This window comes from Sander lucioperca, chromosome 14, assembly GCF_008315115.2.
Source record: "Sander lucioperca isolate FBNREF2018 chromosome 14, SLUC_FBN_1.2, whole genome shotgun sequence".
Lineage (NCBI taxonomy): Eukaryota > Metazoa > Chordata > Actinopteri > Perciformes > Percidae > Sander > Sander lucioperca.
In genome coordinates, this window is record NC_050186.1 from 20,926,708 (window position 1) to 20,944,462 (window position 17,755).

Below are 17,755 nucleotides of genomic sequence, written 5' to 3' on the forward strand. Positions count from 1 at the left end.
CCTGCCTGCCTGTGAGAAAACACACGAATGTACCACGGACAGAAACCCAAACTTCCTGAAAGAGTCTGAATGAGTGTTAATGGGAAAAAAAAATCTATTAAGAACACAGTTGCCCTGTCCTTATTTGAAAAGGTTTTAGAGTATATAGATAGCAATATTTAAGTGTTATTATATTGTTTGTGTATTTCCTGTCACTGTTAAAGCCCTGCCCTGTGTGGGCTTGTACATGCAGGACTGTGAAAGACAACTTGTGGACCTTTGAGGAAAAAATAAATAAACAATCTGATGTTGCACCAAAGCACAGAGTTGTTGTCAATTGTGTTTAAGAGTAAAACAAATGAAAGCTGTCAGAGACTATTTTAATAAATGCATGTAATGGAAATTATTTGTAAAATATTGCAGTCTTCAGGCAACCGAAGAAGTCGTGAGAATATGAAAACGTTCAAAATATATAGAAATAAATATATAAAAAAACTCAATTTGAGTTGCTTTTGGCCGCTTTCACATTGTTTATTTAGAAATTTAAACTTGCAGTATGTTGAGGAAGAATATATAGTATGTGTTCAAATTAAACAATACTGTCCCCACATTTGTCCGTAAAGACACACCTTTAAAAAAAGTTTGAAGTTTTGGCGATCCAAACAATACACACAATACAAGGAAATAAGGAGGTGAATATACACGAGCCAAGTCATTTGAAATATAATCGACTTACAAGTCCAAAGTGTGTGGCTCAAGCAGGATGACGGTGAAATATTTCTACAAAACAAAAGAGCATGTTTATACAGGAGGAACGAGCATAGATAGATGGGGGAGAACATTATTACCAGTTTTAGATATACAGGTTTCACACATTACAAATAGAGATGTTCCGATACCGAAATATATATCTGAATAAAGACCTAAAGTAAGTCTACGTTAAAGTAGTTTATTTATGTTCTTTTTCTGTCATAACTGACTGTCAAACTGCATAATAAAAGAAAGTTCTGTGGCATTCATTGTTTGTGTTTGTTCATGTTTCACAAAGAGTTTAACCTGAGCCAGACCGACAACAAAGATAGAAATAATACCACATCCATACAGGGATAGTAGTATACAGTTGTTATAACATAATAAAATATATGACACACTGGTATGGGATCGGTACTCGGTATCGGTCCGATACGCAAGTTCAGGTATCAGAATCGGTATCGGGAAGCAAAAAATGGTATCGGACCATCTCTAATTACAAAATATGAAAACACCCAACAGGAGTGTGAGCACCCTGCAGGATCAACTCAACATGTGAGTTTGGAATGAGGTTCATACTGTATAATGAGGAGCAGAGAATCTTTCCATTTAATGCTACTTATACTCCACTGTGATTATTGTACTTTTTACCCAACTACATTTATTTGATCAATTTAGTTACTAGTTACTTTACAGATTCAGATTACTGTATTAATATAAAATATTATCAACAAATACAATATATTATCACAGATTAAGGTACACAGCAGTTTCTATAGCCCACATTTACCATGTGCATTTAAGTGCTACGTACATTAATCTATCAACAATCAAATATGATAAACTGTAGGCTATATGATTCTGAAATGGGTCATTCTGCATGATGAGTAGCCTACTTTTACTTTTAGTACTTCAAGTATATTTTGATAAATGCAGGAATTTTTACTTGTAATTATTAGTACACTGTGCTATTGCTACTACTTCCACCTATGTTCAATTGTAGTAGTAGAGTATTTACTGAATATTTAACCCAGTAGGCGGCGGTAATACTCAGACAACACATTCGCGTATCTTCACGACACAGCCTCTCATTTTACGGCCGTGTTTTGGTCAGCCGTAAATCGTAACGCGTGGAGTCGGAGGAAGGTTAAATTAAATCCTACAAAACACGGTAAATACATGTATTTTTTGTTATATGACGGTTATTCAACAGCGCGTTACTTATATTGACTCAGTGTAGAGTATATTTTATGTTTCAAAATAGCACCAGTTTGTAAATAGTGTAAAAGGAGAGCGGCCTGTGGTTAGCTTGAACAAGCTGTCATTGAAGGAGACTCTCGGGATCTGACACGTTAGTATACATGATAACAAAGATCTGACCAGAGGACAGATTTATAGAAAGAGTTTTAGTTAATGTGTACATATATTGACTCAAATGACAGACATAACGCTTTCACATTGGGGTGTTTTTACAGAGAAAGATAGCCAACTAGCTAGTTAGCTATTGCAGTTAGTGCTAGCTAGCTACCTTCAGTTAGCTGGCTAATGGTAAGGTTAACTAACGTTAGGCTCACTTCAGTCAGTGGTGCAAAACAAAAAAATGAACATAAGGTGCAAAATACAATACACAAACAGGTACAGAACAATATACAAGACAAGACACAAACATGTTACGTTAGTGCAATACAGGTAGCTAACGTTAACGTTAATGTAAATAAATGTAAACAAATATAAAGTGGCAGTTTTTAATTCAGTGATGATATTTATGTAGTATATCATAATTTACCATAATATACCATGCTATGTTAATATGTTCTGGGTTTTTGCATCATATTCTATATATAATACATCTCTATATTAATAGAGACAAACAGTAAGTACCATTACTTATCACCAGTCTGGTATAGACTTGCTGACTCTGCTGCTATTAACCACTCCACTGCTACTTTACCTTGTAATATGTCCCCATATGCTGTATAGTTTTCTATTTTTTTCTATTCTTATTTTAGTTTAGTTTTCTATATAACGCCTAAACTAGTATATAAACTATAACCCAGTTGGGAAAGGCTGCGGCTTCCTGTTCTTCAACTGTCTCTGGTTTAAAATCAGTCATTCTGCCTCCCTTCCAAACAAATAGCCTTATGTAGTAAGCCATAATGTGCTTTATTTCATGCAAGGATTCAATCAGACCAGTTGTCAAATGGCATCTCTAGTGCCAGTTTCTCTCTATTGTGTCTCTCCCTAATCTGTGTGTTCCCTCTGTCTTCTCCACTTCATCGTCCTTCATTAGCAATCATGCCGTTTGTGGACCTTCAGTCACGGCTTGGTATTAACCTGGACAGCTGGCTGCTGCTGCAGAGCGGACACCAGCCCAATAAGAGGGCGGCGCGCTGCCACGCCTTTGAGAAGGAGTGGATTGAATGTGCCCACGACATCGGGCAGACCCGCGCCAAGAAGGAGTGCCAGCTGGAGTTTGAGGACTTCTACGAGTGCATGCACAGGCAGAAGACGGTAAGTGTCTGGAGGATGACTTTTAAAGTATTTTTGAAAAGGATTGTTGACTGCTGGGTCCCAGTTTAAGAAACTGCAGAGCAATGATCATTTTTGCTATGTTAGGTATTGTGTCCTTTTTGCATATTGGAACTGAGCTCACTCACTATAATGTGCCACTGCAGTGGAAACGTGAATCAATATGCCAGCAGGCAGTGAAAGTTAATGCTGTGAACACAACTGGGACAACTATTCTTAGCAGCACTTGTTGTTTGATAATGTGACTTTTTGTTTAATGGATCTGTCTTTCACTTATTGACCCGCTATTATATAAACATGATGTTAGATCAAAAGGAAAAAAATGCCATTAATATTCACTTTTTCTACATTTTATTGTTTTACAACAATGATCACAGTGGATGTAATAAGGATTTTCTGTCACCGGTGGTGCTTTAAGGTTGTAAAACAATAAAACATGAGAAAAGGGTTGAATACTCTTTATATACCCTGTATCATAGCTTGTGCATCACATAAGAGTTTGTCTGCATCATTTTCTGCAGATAATGTAACCATGATGCTTACTCTAGCTAAGCCTGTTAGCTAAATGTCATTCCTTCAATCTCAAAAATGAATCTTCCAGCACCTAAATTGCCAAGACGTTTCTCATAAACTCTAGAAACTAGAAATTATTAGATGTAATTGAACCCTTATATGGCTTTAATATCTAACATTTCTGCAACATTAAACTGCCTGATTCTTGCATAGAGTTTGGTAGGAGTGTAAGAAAAAATCGATACACTTGAGTATCACAGTATTTTATTTTGCAATACTGTATCGATTTTCAAAAACGCAATATCGATTCTTTTTTTTATTTTTATTTTCTTTAATTTCATTTATTTTTTTAGTTTACGTTCAAAACTATTCATGTAAGACAGTGGTTCACGTTTATGTTGTGTTTAAACCCCCTACCGCTAGATGGCTATGCTGAGATCCACCACCAGTGTCCTCGCCTAACAATGCCTAGCAGTGCCTGACTTTTTGCTAGAAGCTAACAATGTAGCTATGGCTGAACTTTGCCCTACTTTAGCATATAAACATTGGCTCACTAAGAACCTGTGAACCACCATCCCAAACTGGCAGTTTGATTTTCTGTGTACTGAATTGTTTACCTAAAGTAAACTTCTTTGACTTTTGTGCACATCATGTCTTTTTTTTAAATATTAGTTTTTTTTAAATTATACTATAAAAAAATCTCAATATATCGTCTTACGCACAGTATCGAAATATATTGAATCGTGACCCATGTATCGTGATACGTATCGTATCGCTAGATTCTTGCCAATACACAGCCCTAAAGTTTGTGATGTGTGATGGGTTGTAGGGAGGAAGAGAAGAGAGCATGTATTAAGCAGGAATAAAAAACATATAATAAAGGTAAAAATTACTAGAAATGAATAACAGAAGTGTAAATAGCACCCACGTCTAATTCTTTAAATAGTGTCAGAGTTAAACTGAGGTCTTGATGGCTGTGTGTGTCAGCAGAGCAGAGACAGACAGATGCACTGCCCGCTCACTGTGAATGTGCTGCAGCAGCAGGAACTTCCTCGCCTTGATTTGCTCTCTAGCCACGTCTCATTCTTTCAGAACATGATGGAGATGAAGTGCTGATTTAAGAGGAATGTCAGCTAAGACAACTTCAGAGTCTGACATGAATCTCACATCAATTTAAGATGTATTAAGCTTGAAATGTTATTTGTTGAACAGCTATATGTAGCTTTTTAACATCAGAGTTGCAGAGCACAAGACCATATCTGATATGCATCAGATGGCTGCATCTCTCCTGGATTTTTTTCATTTTGAGCAACCGAAAATGATTTTGGACGGAAATCTGCATGTTAACAGCACAGAACTGAGGTAGGGAGCTGTTCTTCCGTGTCTCTCGACTTCACATGGTGAAAGGAGTAGATGAGAAGATGAAGAGAGAGAGACAATGTTGAAATCACTGCTATCTTTGGTTTTATCCTCCTTGGCTTAGGCAAAGGGAAACAAAAAGGTGAAGGGATGCAGAACATTCTGTTTAATTATTTCTGTATATTCCTTTTCTCTCACTGTATCTCCATCCTGTTCTTCCTCCACACTAACCTCTTCTCTTCCTCCCTGCAGCACCAGAGGCTGCATGCGATCCGTCAGCAGCGTGACAAGATGATGAAGGAGGGGACCTACACACCGCCACCCTGCCACGCAGGCAAGGCCGACGAGTCACCATGAGGGAACACGCAACTGTCCGCAGTTCTGTTCTTGTTTATAGTAAATCAGATATCATTATTTCCTGTTCGCCTGTACACGTTTGCAAATAAATGCTATCATCGAATATCTTCGTCTTTTCCTTCCCTGTCTTCTTTTTCTCTCTTTTTACTGTGCACTGAGATGTGTGCAGAAGCCAAGAATGAAAACATTTACTATTAGTTAGTTAGTTAGTTAGTTATATTTTATTTCTGTCATGCCAAACATTTTGGCCCCTCCCACATGGGATTACAAGACACCACAAACTTACTTATTTAACAAAAGTCTTCCTGTTACTACTATTAGTATTTATTGGCTTACAACTATTGTACAAATCTCAGTACTTCCAAATACTTTTCTTAATAAGTAAAAAAAAAAGTTGAGTCATTTGCTGTGACGTGATTCTGTCAGAGTTCGCTGATTGCCTTGGGAGAAAGATTATAACTATAAAATAAGGTTTACACAAAACTCAAAGTCAAACCAAAAAACTGTGGTGGAAAGCAACTAAGTACATTTACTCAAGTACTGTTCTTACTTGAAATTTGAAGTACTTGTGCTATACTCAAGTGTTTCCATTGTCTGCTACTTTACACTTCTACTCCACTATATTTCAGAGGGAAATATTTTACTTTTTACTCCCCTATATTTAAATGGGAACAATACTTATTAGTTCATTTACAAATGAAGATTTTTACATTGAAAAAAATGTATGATGATGCACTGTTATAGATTAAACTACCAATATGTAAAGTACTTCCAATTAGCTTCACCTCAGCAGCAACAACATTAAAACGCTGCTCACACATTATTGCATCAGTAATTATAATCTAATAAAATGTATAGTATAGCCATAGTGAAGACATTTTTCCACACTGAGTATTTTTGCTTTTGATACTTAAAGTACATTTTGTTGTTAATACATACTTTTACATGTGTAACATTTGATATAGTACTTGTAATGGAATATTTTTACAGTGCTACTTTTAAGTAAATATCACATAATCTAAATGCTTCCTCACAAAAAAACGATATAAAAATAACATCATAGAAATACTGTATATAACTTGTATAAAGATTAGATTATATTCAACTTTATTGTCATTGTGCAGAGTACAAAGACAACGAAATGCAGTTTGCGTCTAACCAGAAGTGCAAAAAAGCAGAAAAGTGCAATGTGATATACAAAGTATAGACAGGTGGTGCATAGACAGGACAAGAAATATATTGCAGTGTTGTAAGAGCAGAATAAATATGGCTATGTAATATGAACAATGTATGAACAACTTCTACAGATATGTGCAATGTAGTAGCAGTGACATTATACTAGTAGTAAGAATAATACAGATATATGCAGTGTATTAACAGACACAAACTGTTCTGCAAAAAAGTTTGTTGATACTTTTATTTGATTTTAACATTTTAAAGATGTTGAATCATTGTATGCTGTTTCATGTGTTTATACTCAAAGCCTAACCACTAGGCGTCAGCTGTTGATAATTATTGGCCCGATTAGTGAAGCGATAAACTCAAAATGCCCCATGCTTCTTGATTATGAAAAAAGGGCTGCGGATAATGGAAACCAGTCAGCCTGTTTGTGATGACACAAAGCAAACAAATACTTTTTGCTCAATAACGTCACCACAGCTGGTTAAATGGCCGCTGGTGAAGTGATTTAATGTCCTTCCATCAGCTGTGGTCGTCATGTATTGTGTTCAGCAGTGCCTTGCTGTAAATGGAACTTTAACTGCACTTTAAGTCCACTTTCTTAACCTACTGACCTTATTTTAGTAAATCATTACATGGATTAAGCGAGTAAACGCTCCAGAGGGACGGCTGGACCACTCGGATGAGAGACTGATATGAGTGGATGCTGTTTGACAGCCTCGATTCAATTACCAGCATTTAACTCTGACTGATGGGATTAGGAGGCTCTGTGAAGCGCCACAAGATGGAGCCAAGAGCACAGATAATACAGAAAGGGGAAACTCATCAAGTCTCTTTGTAGAACTGGCAAAGTTTCTTCATTTTCTGGTTTTACAAGCAAACATTTCTGCTCTTTTTTTAGGTGGACATTTAAGCTTAAAGCACTGAACCATTTCATGGCTGCATTTAAGTTTGTTGAAGGTTCCCAGGTTCATTTGTATGTGCAGAGTTCAGCCTGAGAGTAAAAGGCAGGCCCATAGCAACTACAGAGGGTAATGTCCTCTGTAGATTTATGGACATTTGAGGGGTTTAATGACATGACAATGTAACACCACACGTCTACACTACATGTCTACACGTTTACTGAATGACATACTTAAGGCTGGTTCTCTTCTCTCTTTTTTTTGGACTAAAAGCTAAATAATTTGACATGAAATGAGTATTGTCCACCAGCAAAAAAGTGGACGACAAAATATTTTCTATTCTATTGTTAAATGGATAAATTGTGAAATGTTGTGTTGATAAATACTCAGAGAAGTAAACAGAATTGGGTTGGTAGTTAGTACTAAATTGTCTTGCTTTGGTGAGATCTGCTGGGATTTTTTTTTTCTTTAACTTTAAACCTCCATATTTCTAAAATCCTAAAAGAATTATAGGTTGCTTTATTTCATTAATAATTATTGGATACATCTTGACTCTCCCGGTTGATCTCTCGATCCCTGTTATGTACAAGTTTAAGAACAAGTACTAAAACGGCATTTTCATTTCCAATCACACAAGTGGAGATATAAACTAAATACCCAGACTGTTAACATGAAAGTGAAAGTTTTGAGTGTCAGAAGGGTGTTGAAGTAGCCTTGGGCAGTTTGGAGGTATCCCCACAATCAAAACTGTATACTCAGTTTAATGTCACATCTTAAAATCTGATTAAACTCCATTGAGGGTTTTTGACGTTATGCCCATGTGTGAATGTGAAGTTTTTCCACGAAGAATGACTCACACAGTAAAGCTTTGTCTGAAGGCAGTCTGCCTCATTGTCCTCTTGAAATTCAAATTGCCATTATTAATGTGAAAAGTACAGATGATCAATGACTCACATTATCACAAGTTTTCAATTGTGTAAATTGAATTTTTGTCTGAGTTCAAAGCCAAAGGCACCATCACTGACCAGTATGTCAGGAGATTCAGTTGTATATGTCCTACTACAGTCCTATTTCTATACTGAGGGATAATCAGTCCAGCATTGTTCAATAATTAACTGAAAATGAAAGATTGAGCAGTGATAGTGAACTTTACCCTCTGTTTATTGTCACAGTGCATGTGGCCGGTCAGTATATTAGCCGCTGTTTGATTTAAGCGGCAGCAGCACAGATAATCCAGCAGTATACCTCATTCTCTCTGAGGGTCTGTGATGAAGAGAGGATGAGAACGTCTGGATTATTCTGCACCACCAACAAACACACAGCCATCCCAGTGATACCCAGTTGACCCAGTGCCTTATCAATCTGAGGGCCAGACAGTCATGCAAAAGACAGACAGATCAACTAATACAAGACCACTTTTCATTAACCACTCTCTCTCGTGTGTGATAACTAAAACAGAGCAGCATTTAGTTGGAGTCATGTTACTTGATTAATCTAAGTCCAATATTCACTGTCTTTTAGCTCTGTGTTTGGTCTCCACCAACTCCTGAGGGAAATAGTCTTTTATCTGCTAAATGCTCCACACCCAGTCTCAAAATGTGTATGTGTCTTTCTGCTGTTTGGTACTGAGCAAGTTGTGGGTTTTTAGATGCTAAGCGGTAAGACTGAACTAAAACAGTAAAGCTATATGGGCCATAAAACCAAACCAATGAACTGAAACACGCTTTAAACGTTCTGTACAGCTGAAGGTAACTGCAGAGTGTGGTGATCATTTTCTATTTCATCATTGAGAGTAACCTCTTTCGTATGGCACGTAGTCATTTTCACCCATTGTCGATATAATGATTATTGCAGCTTTGAAGAGAGGATAGGTGGGGGTTGAGATGCAGGGGTCCCCTGTCTTGCCTTTGCATAGGGCCCCAGTTTAATGAAAATGCAGCCTATCACCAATGTTTTGGTGTGTAATTGTTAAAGATTGAAAAAAGATATTTTGCATTTTACACTTAAATTACAAACGTATTAATATGTAAACACTGACATCTGGTGACCCTTCATGGTCTGGTACTATGACCCTGCATGCCAAAGGTCAGCCTAAACTGTGAAGACCTGTTTGGGAGTTGCAGCCCAAATACAACTCTCCCACTCCTCTCCATCTCTCCAGCTGTAATCAATTTGCTTTTTGGAGCTACTCTCTATCTTCCTCCAGCTGTTTGGAGAGGGAAGAGGGTCTGTGTGTGTGGAGGGATTATGTATAACCAGATTAATAGCCCAGATCAGACCTTCTTCTGTGTAATCCTGAAATATGTGAATGGGTATAGCTGCTGCAAATATGCCAATGTGAACGCCCTTTTCCCCCCCTTTCCTCCCTAAATTGAGAGAAAGTGTGTGTGACTGTGTGCGTTGTGTCGGCTTGGGTTTGGCGGTGCTGCTGACTCTGAGCCACGGATGACGCAGGAGTAGCGTTACAACCGAAATTTCAATTTCCGCGACACTTAACACACTCAATAGACGTGGGTTAGCTCAGTGTCGGAGCCGTGAAAACAGCCTATTGAAGAGAGAGAGAGAGAGAGAGAGAGAGAGAGAGAGAGAGAGAGAGAGAGAGAGAGAGAGAGAGAGAGAGAGAGAGCGACCCAGGAGAGGAGGGCTGGTGGGGGGTTGTTGAGAAGAGAAGCGAGAGAGAGTCAGAGGGAGAAAGGAGGAGGAATCGGACAGCCATTACCATTAAGGATTAGGCTACGTTTTCTCACTATATTCTCCCGAGCGTCACCCCTCCCGGCTGTGTGTCGATTCGGTTTTGGAGAAAGCGTGGTAGCAGAAACCCGATCGGAGGAGCGGAAAAACGTCCAACCTTTCATCCATCCCTCCATCCATCCCTCCTTCCATCCAGGAGGAGAGGGAGCAGCGGCGGCAGCATCCCCGGCCTCCCTCGCTCTGTGCTCGGATTCCAGGACCGCTGCTGCCCGGTGAAGGTAAGCGGCTCCGGAGCTCCACGCAGCCTGCTGCTGTAGCCACCCGTGCTTGTTCAAATCTTCATATAATCATGTATTTTCAAGAGCTGCCGAGTCAATGATAGGAAAATTAATTCTTAGAAATCAAAACTATCAACTCGAGGCGGAACAGTATGGCTACGAGCCTATAAACGCACAAGACACACAGTTTAGGGATATATTTAGTTAGGGTTGTTTGTAACCTAATCCTAAACCGTGCATTGTAAAAATGAATATTTTGATGAATTGGGCTTGATAAGGTTGTCTTAATGCTCTCCTCGCAGACAGCATTATCAATAAAGTGTTGATCACAGGCTCCACGTTGATTGGCATTCATTACACGAGATGTAGTGTAGCCTATATGGTTTCACTATAATAATCTCACATAGTTGTTTCCAGAAACCGTGTCAGTTTCGAAGCACACTTCTCGTGATCCGTGTGCTGAAGGGCTGGGCTGGAAATAACAGACAGTTAGTGGGTCGTGAGAAGGCTGCCGAGGTTGTTCTCATTATAATGAGACACTTAGCAGCACTATGGAGACAGCATTTCGGCAACAACGCCAGCCACAAATGGATAAATGTAATTAGTTGGTGTGATCCATCCAAGGCTCAGGGGCGGTGTGTGTTGGACAAAGAGCCCCGTGCTTCCAGTCTGCTCCTCCTGCATGCAGCTCTGCGTGCACAACGCGTTTGGTCTCCATGTCTGATGTCCACTCATGCAAACACATTCCCCATTCACATTCAAAGGGAAAGACACACAGAGAAAGATAGAAATGCATGCATGCAAAATGATGACATGAAACACCAGCTGCAGCTCTGTTATGCACACATTTATGAGAGGCGGACTTTATTAATCTGTGCAATCCCCCTAGGCTCTCCATCATCACACCTCTTCCTCCACCTGATGTAGGTTATGGATCCCAATGGACTCTAGTACTGCAGGCTGTCTGTCTGTCTGGAAAACCTCTGTGATATTATGCAAGGTGCAGTCAGAGACAGAGAGAGAAAGATTCAGGGCTCCCCTCCTGCCGCTTTGTAGCAGATGGTCGAATGTGCATCTCCCTCCAGCCTTATGTTGGACCTTCAACATGCAGGCTACTATTCTCCTCAGTCAGATTTGTAAAACACAAAACAACTTATTCATAATTCATTTCCATTTTATTCAGGCGAAAAGATGGAAAGTTGGTCTCTTCCGCCCATTTCTTCCTCTGCATTGGCCGTGGACACTCCCCCTTACTGCATGTTATAGTGGGGGAAAGTACCAGTATGTCTCTGATGCAGGGGATAAATGAGGGCACTATTTCTGTGTGACATGGTTGTATATTGATTTGATCAAAAGTCTTTGAATTAGAGGATTTCTGTTTTATTAATTCAATCCGTTTTGCTTACAAGACTTATCAGAGACAGACATAACTACAGTGGATCTGTCCTCTGGCTCCAAGTATTATTGATACATTATTGATATTCTCCAATTCATCTATTATTTGTTTAGTCTCTAAAATGCTCAATTTGATGTCTTCAACTTGTTTAATTTGTCTGATTAACAGTCTGAAACCAAAACATATTAAATTGAACTTTAGATAAAACAGAAAAAAAACTGTTTAATTGATACTATGTCAAAAATGGGAAGTGGCTCTTAGGCTCTAGAAGCTATAATGGTGGGGTAAAGCCCAAGGTGACATCTCCAAATTCCTTGTTTTGTCAAACCAACAGCCCAAAATCCAAATATACTCCATGTATAAAATGAGCTAAAACAGAGAAAAGCAGCAAATCTTCTTATTTGAGAGCTTGAAGCCAGCAAAAAATGCCTTTTTGCTCGATAAAGTACTTAAACTGATTTAGTCTCTATCAACTAATCAAGTGGCTCCCAACCTTTTTGGTCTGTGACGTGACCCCTTTAAATGAGACACGATATGTGGACATAAATCATGATCAGTTCAACCAAAGTTTTTATTTCTTCCTAGATTTTTTTCTAGAGAATTTTTAGACACCCAAAGAGATCTCCAAAAACTTTAACAAATGAACATAGGTTTGTGTAACAGAACCCATAACATTAGTCTGGATCCTGACGCCCAGGTTGGGAATCTCTGGACTCCTCCATTAAACATTTCAGCACCATTTTTATGATACTAAAATCATCCTCTTTGTGAAATGCTTGACTGGCAACTCCAGCCTCCCCCTGTCTGTCTGCATGTCTGTCTAGCCAGCAGTCTCTGTTGGTTTGCTCTCCCTGCAGCTCTTTGGTATGCACAATGCATTGTATCATGAGTGAACGAAGAAAAAAAATAGAGGCGGAGAGAAACAGAAAGAGAGATTTCTTATCTCTACAGTGTTTATGACGTCTTTAGGTCTTTATGATGTCCTGGAGCTGGAATTATTGATTAGTGTGTAAACTGTAGAGCCAGTGACACCACGCTGCTCTTTTTTCTCCTTATATATATGTATCTCTGTTATCGTATCCTTCGACACCTTTAACCTACACACACACGCGCGCACACACACACACACACACACACACACACACACACACACACACACACTTCTTTCTTTTTCAGTTTTCTCTCTCACTCTGCCTCTAGTGTTCCCCTTCTTTCACTCTCACTTTGATCAACTCTCTCTCTTTCCAGTCATGCTGAGTAGTAGGCTAATGTAAGATATAGTATTGTTGGCAAGCCAGTCCAGTTTGCGTGTGTGTTTGTGTGTGTTTATATATGCGAATGTATATGCATGTCCCTCCCTGTGTGTGTGTGTGTGTGTGTGTGTGTGTGTGTGTGTGTGTGTGTGTGTATGTGTGTGGGGGAGCTGCTGAGTCTAGCCAATTCGTTTATCTAGTCAGTCAGTGTGTTACTCATCATGGGGCTGCGTCATTCATACTGTACTTACTATCTGCACTTTTATTAACAACAACAAGGGCTTTCAATGTGTTGTCTATAAGAATTTGACCCAGACAGGAATGTTTAGAAGAAGATCAGATGTCAAAAAGAAAGACATAAATTAATGTTGTATAATCAATTTAAAGGACTAGTTTGACATTTTGGGAAATGCGCTTATTTGTTTTCTTGCAGAGAGTTGCACAAGAAGATTGATACCACTCTCAGCAGTCTGTGCTAAAACTGCACTCACATCATGAGAACAAGAAAAACTCCTATTATTCCAAATTAAGAGTGTTCACACGTTATTCCAAGCTAGCTAACGTCGCTGTAACACCGGCTCTGCAGCTCTGGATGCACACACTGTAAATCACATGTTGAGAAGATGTGTTTTTTTGCTCAGGTAGCTCTATGTTATGGAGTTTGTCAGGCAGAATAATTGTCTGTTGATCATGAATGTAAGTTTAACGCCCATCAGTGGCTGTTAGAGCTCTGGAATGACACAAAGACATGCACCGGCAGTTACGAGCGTTACTCTGGAAATGGTTGGTTTTCTGTCTCTGACTTTTTTTTTTTTTTTCCTGTCTTCCCCTTTCTGTCCTTCTTAATTTGTTGCTTAGATTCTCCCCACTACCTCTACATCTTAGAGTCTGTTTCATGTCACTCCTTCTCTCTTTCCGCTTTCACACAAACACACACACACACACACACACACACACACACACATATACAAACACACATACCCTACTCAGGCTAAATTGTGGGAACAGACCGTGTCCATGCAAATCCTGGTTGTGAGTTATAAATCAGGCCAGTCAAGCATCCAGCTGAAGAGGCAAGAGCCAAGATCCCTGCATGAATGTGTGTGTGTGTGTGTGTGTGTGTGTGTGTGTTGGTGTGCTCTGTATAAATCAGTTAGTATATTAGTCTTTATTAGAATATATTAGTTGGTTGGTTGAAATAATTGAATAATCATTCAAGTAATTTATCAAACACAAATGTCAAATTTTCACTGGTTCCACCTTCTCCAATGCTGAGGATTTGCTGATTTTCTCCATTTTATGTCATTTTAAGTGGATTTATTTTACTGTAGGACTTGTGGCCAAACAATACAAGTAATTTAAAGATGTCCCTTTGGGTTCTGGGAACTTTAATGGACATTTTTCAAAAATATTTATATAGTAGTATATATATATATATATATATATATATATATATATATATATATATATATATATATATATACACACACTACAGATAGTATAGATTAAATACAAGTCATAGCCCTTTAGTCAAAGCTCCCTGGGCTGAAACTCTGGGACTAGGGAACTTTTTTACTATATGTTTTAAGATTTTATTGACAAGAAATTACAAAAAAGACAACAAAAACTAGGAGTACTTGGAGTAAGGCAAGTTTCTCATCAGACAGGAAGTGATGTCACTCACAGTGCTCCTCCAGAGTTTCTGCTGGTAGTTTCTTCTTCTTCTTCTTCTTCTTCTTCTTCTTCTTCTTCTTCTTCTTCTTCTTCTTCAAAGATCTCTCTTTCTCCTCACAGAGCACTAATGACACGGTGCGGCTTTGAAGCCTCCATTCTGGCTCTATTTATAAAACCGCTTGTTGCAGTGGCACTGACTCACTGTCAGCAGGCAGCAGGGAAACTGACTACACACACACACACACACACACACACACACACACACACACACACACACCAGAGAACCGCAGAGAATTCTGGGAAGGTTTTAACCTCTTCCTAGCAGTGTTGCCGTGGAGACAGGGATTCAGGAAGTGGGGTTTTGCCAGCGGTCTAGCCCAGGGGCCAGCAGCGGGAGGAGGAGGAGGAGGAGGATTTTTGGCAGCACTAGCCCAGATGGAAATCCCAGCCGTTGTGTCAGACACATCGCACACAGAAACATTCCCACCCGGTGAGCACCACTCAGGTCGCTCCACAGTTTAGTCAGCTGCAGCCTCGGGGATGAACAAAGACAGATCTGCTCTTTAGCAGCCAGCAGAAGTTTGTCACTCTGTAAAGTGCTCACAGTTGTTGTAGTTAAGATGGTTGTTTGTTGAGTTTCTCAGGAGCCACAGTAACTGTTAGGGGATGAATTGTGAAACAAACCAGATCACTGGTGGATTGGGAGACTTTTATTTTTGAAAGACTTTACATTAAGGAAGGAAACAAAACAAAACTGAAATCAGTAAATATTTAAAAAAAGATAGATTATTCCAGATTTCTTCAAATACTCAAAGTTGGTTTTACTTTGGCGTTGCACAATAAATTGCACTGTGCAGCAGTGTGTAGGATTTAGTGGCATCTAGCAGTGAGGTTCGCAGATTGCAATCAACTGAATACCCCTACCCTCACCTATCTCTTTCCAAGCATGTAGTGGAACCTACAGTGGCCTTCAGGTAATGTAAAGATGTGTATGGCCCTCTCTAGAGCCAGTGTTTGGTTTGTCCGTCCTGGGCTCCTGTAGGAACATGGCGGTGCAACATGGCGGAGCCCGCTCCCTATTTAGATATGAAGTGCTCATTCTAAGCTAATGAAAACACAACAATTCTTAGTTTCAGGTGGTTGTACACTAATGAAAACATAATTCAAGAATATTTTATTCCAATTCTGCCAATAGATCCTCCTAAATTCTAAACACTGGTCCTTTAATTTGTACTCCAACTTCTCATTTGTCTCCTGCTGTAATCCTGAATGTCAGCCTGTCTTGTAACCTCCATCACAACCTTTAACAAAACCAGAAGATGGTGTTTTGCCTTACAAACCTTTTTCACAAAAGACATTTTGGCATGTCACAGCAGGAAAAGCATAGCCTGGTCCTACCAGGCTCTGGTACATTTCATTTGTACAGAGAGTCTGGCCACTCTCCTTGACAAGTGTTAACTTCCTTGAAGGCGGGTACTCTGTTGAAGTTTAAAACTATTGGATCTGCCCAGAGCCACTCTGGATCTGCCATAACTAATCGCTAACGTTTGGTTGTGACGTCGGTATAGCATCACTAGCGTTAGCCTTAGCTAACTTCTTCATCACTAACGGAGCGAGCTGGAAAATCAAGCTGTTTCCGAACCCCGTGGGGAGGAGGGCCACAACATCATGGCCACCAACAAAACTCAGCAAAGATTGTTCTTGCTCGGGCTTTAACTTCTGGATATTCTGCAGCGTTGCCACAACGGACCAAATGGCTTCGCTCGCATCTTTCTCCGCCGCCATTATGGAACTCACCGAAGGGTACCGAACCTCAACGTCATCGTTCTCAGCCACTCCCTCTGTTCGCTGATTGGACCGCCAAATATTTGGTCGGAGAAAACCCAAGAATTTACCGCAAATCCAGATGGAGTACTGAAGGAAAATAAAAATTGAGCAGAAGTACGTAGGAGGGCGGAGCCAGGCTAGGAAAAGCAGGGGTATAAAAGATAAAAATGAATGATGGCTGAATTCCATGTTGCTGCTTCAGTTTCAGGGTCCTGGTATGCAGGCATGCTTGTCTTACTGAGGATGCTGCTGTGAAAAAAGCCTGTTTTAGTAACCTTCTAGAAACCTTCTGAGAAACGTTAAACTGCATTTGAAATTGTCGTCTCAGTTGAATGTTGGATTTGTTATGTTGTTTTTAAAGTCATGTTTTTGCCCTTTAGTTTCAAATTGTATATACATTACTTCTGGACATTTTTTCAGATGAGGAGTCAGGAGTTTCAGATTTTTGATTGTATCCTTATTTCCTTCTAAAAGCTGATGGTTTTGGCTCCATTCATTTGATTTAAAAACAAATTAGGTGATTCTTGAGAAGGGTTTGAGTTGTGTAATACAACACATATGACTTTCTTTGCATTTCTAAAAAAGAAATCATCTTCATTACTTCATTTTGAAATGATTATGTAACTTTGACAAAAAATTATGGCAGACTAGATATTCACTTTATCAGTTTCAGGCATGGTTTATAGAATAATATATTTGATTTGCAGTGAAACATTCCAAATCACTGCTGGTATGTACAGCTGAATGTCAGATAAAAAAGATAGATGTTTTGCACTGTAAGTCTTAGAATGATTTATTTTTTAAGAAATTAGCATATTGCTAAATACACAGTGAAGATCAAAATAAATTGTAGTAAACCGCTGATTTTTACAAAGTCTGTGAGCTGGACTCAAACTCATGAAACAAGCAGCAAACAGCAGACGTTAACTAAGTCCCTGTGGAGCTGCAATATAAGAGCCAATAACGGGCAATTCATTCTCTCAGGACAGGTATTGATTTTATGCTGTGATGGACCGATCAGAGCGTCAGGTCCCCAGAGTCCACACACACACACACACACACACACAC

At 39.2% G+C, this 17,755-nt stretch overlaps 2 protein-coding genes across 11 annotated transcripts in view; both read left to right on the forward strand.

The window, feature by feature from the left end:
* Window positions 1-1,751: 1,751 nt before the first annotated feature.
* On the forward strand, window positions 1,752-5,592 carry ndufs5 (NADH:ubiquinone oxidoreductase subunit S5). Of its 2 annotated transcripts, none has more exons than XM_031295620.2 (3): window positions 1,752-1,900; window positions 3,020-3,240; window positions 5,383-5,592. In XM_031295620.2, exons 2-3 carry the CDS (start codon window positions 3,025-3,027, stop codon window positions 5,485-5,487), a joined length of 321 nt encoding a protein of 106 aa, XP_031151480.1. In that variant the 5' UTR covers window positions 1,752-1,900; window positions 3,020-3,024; the 3' UTR covers window positions 5,488-5,592. The 2 variants fall into 2 exon arrangements, with proteins under 2 accessions (XP_031151480.1, XP_031151479.1); XM_031295619.2 differs by lacking the exon at window positions 5,383-5,592 and adding an exon at window positions 4,762-4,902.
* A 4,651-nt stretch (window positions 5,593-10,243) lies between these two features.
* Window positions 10,244-17,755, forward strand: part of macf1a (microtubule actin crosslinking factor 1a) — a 240,862-nt gene continuing 233,350 nt past the window's right edge. For 5 of the 9 annotated variants that reach the window (XM_035991437.1, XM_031295608.2, XM_031295616.2 and 2 more), the window contains exon 1: window positions 10,245-10,537. The gene's annotated coding sequence lies outside the window, so the exon portion shown is untranslated. Of the gene's footprint in view, window positions 10,538-17,755 lie in introns of all 9 variants that reach the window. The other 4 variants (XM_031295606.2, XM_031295615.2, XM_035991438.1 and 1 more) reach the window with 1 other exon arrangement.

Excerpts from the sequence above, each read along its gene's own strand:
- ndufs5 (XM_031295619.2), top strand. The coding sequence starts at position 3,025 with ATGCCGTTTGTGGACCTTCAGTCACGGCTTGGTATTAACCTGGACAGC. Across the intron at positions 3,241-4,761 it reads GCATGCACAGGCAGAAGACG|AGCAGAGACAGACAGATGCA; the intron begins GTAAGTGTCTGG and ends GTGTGTCAGCAG.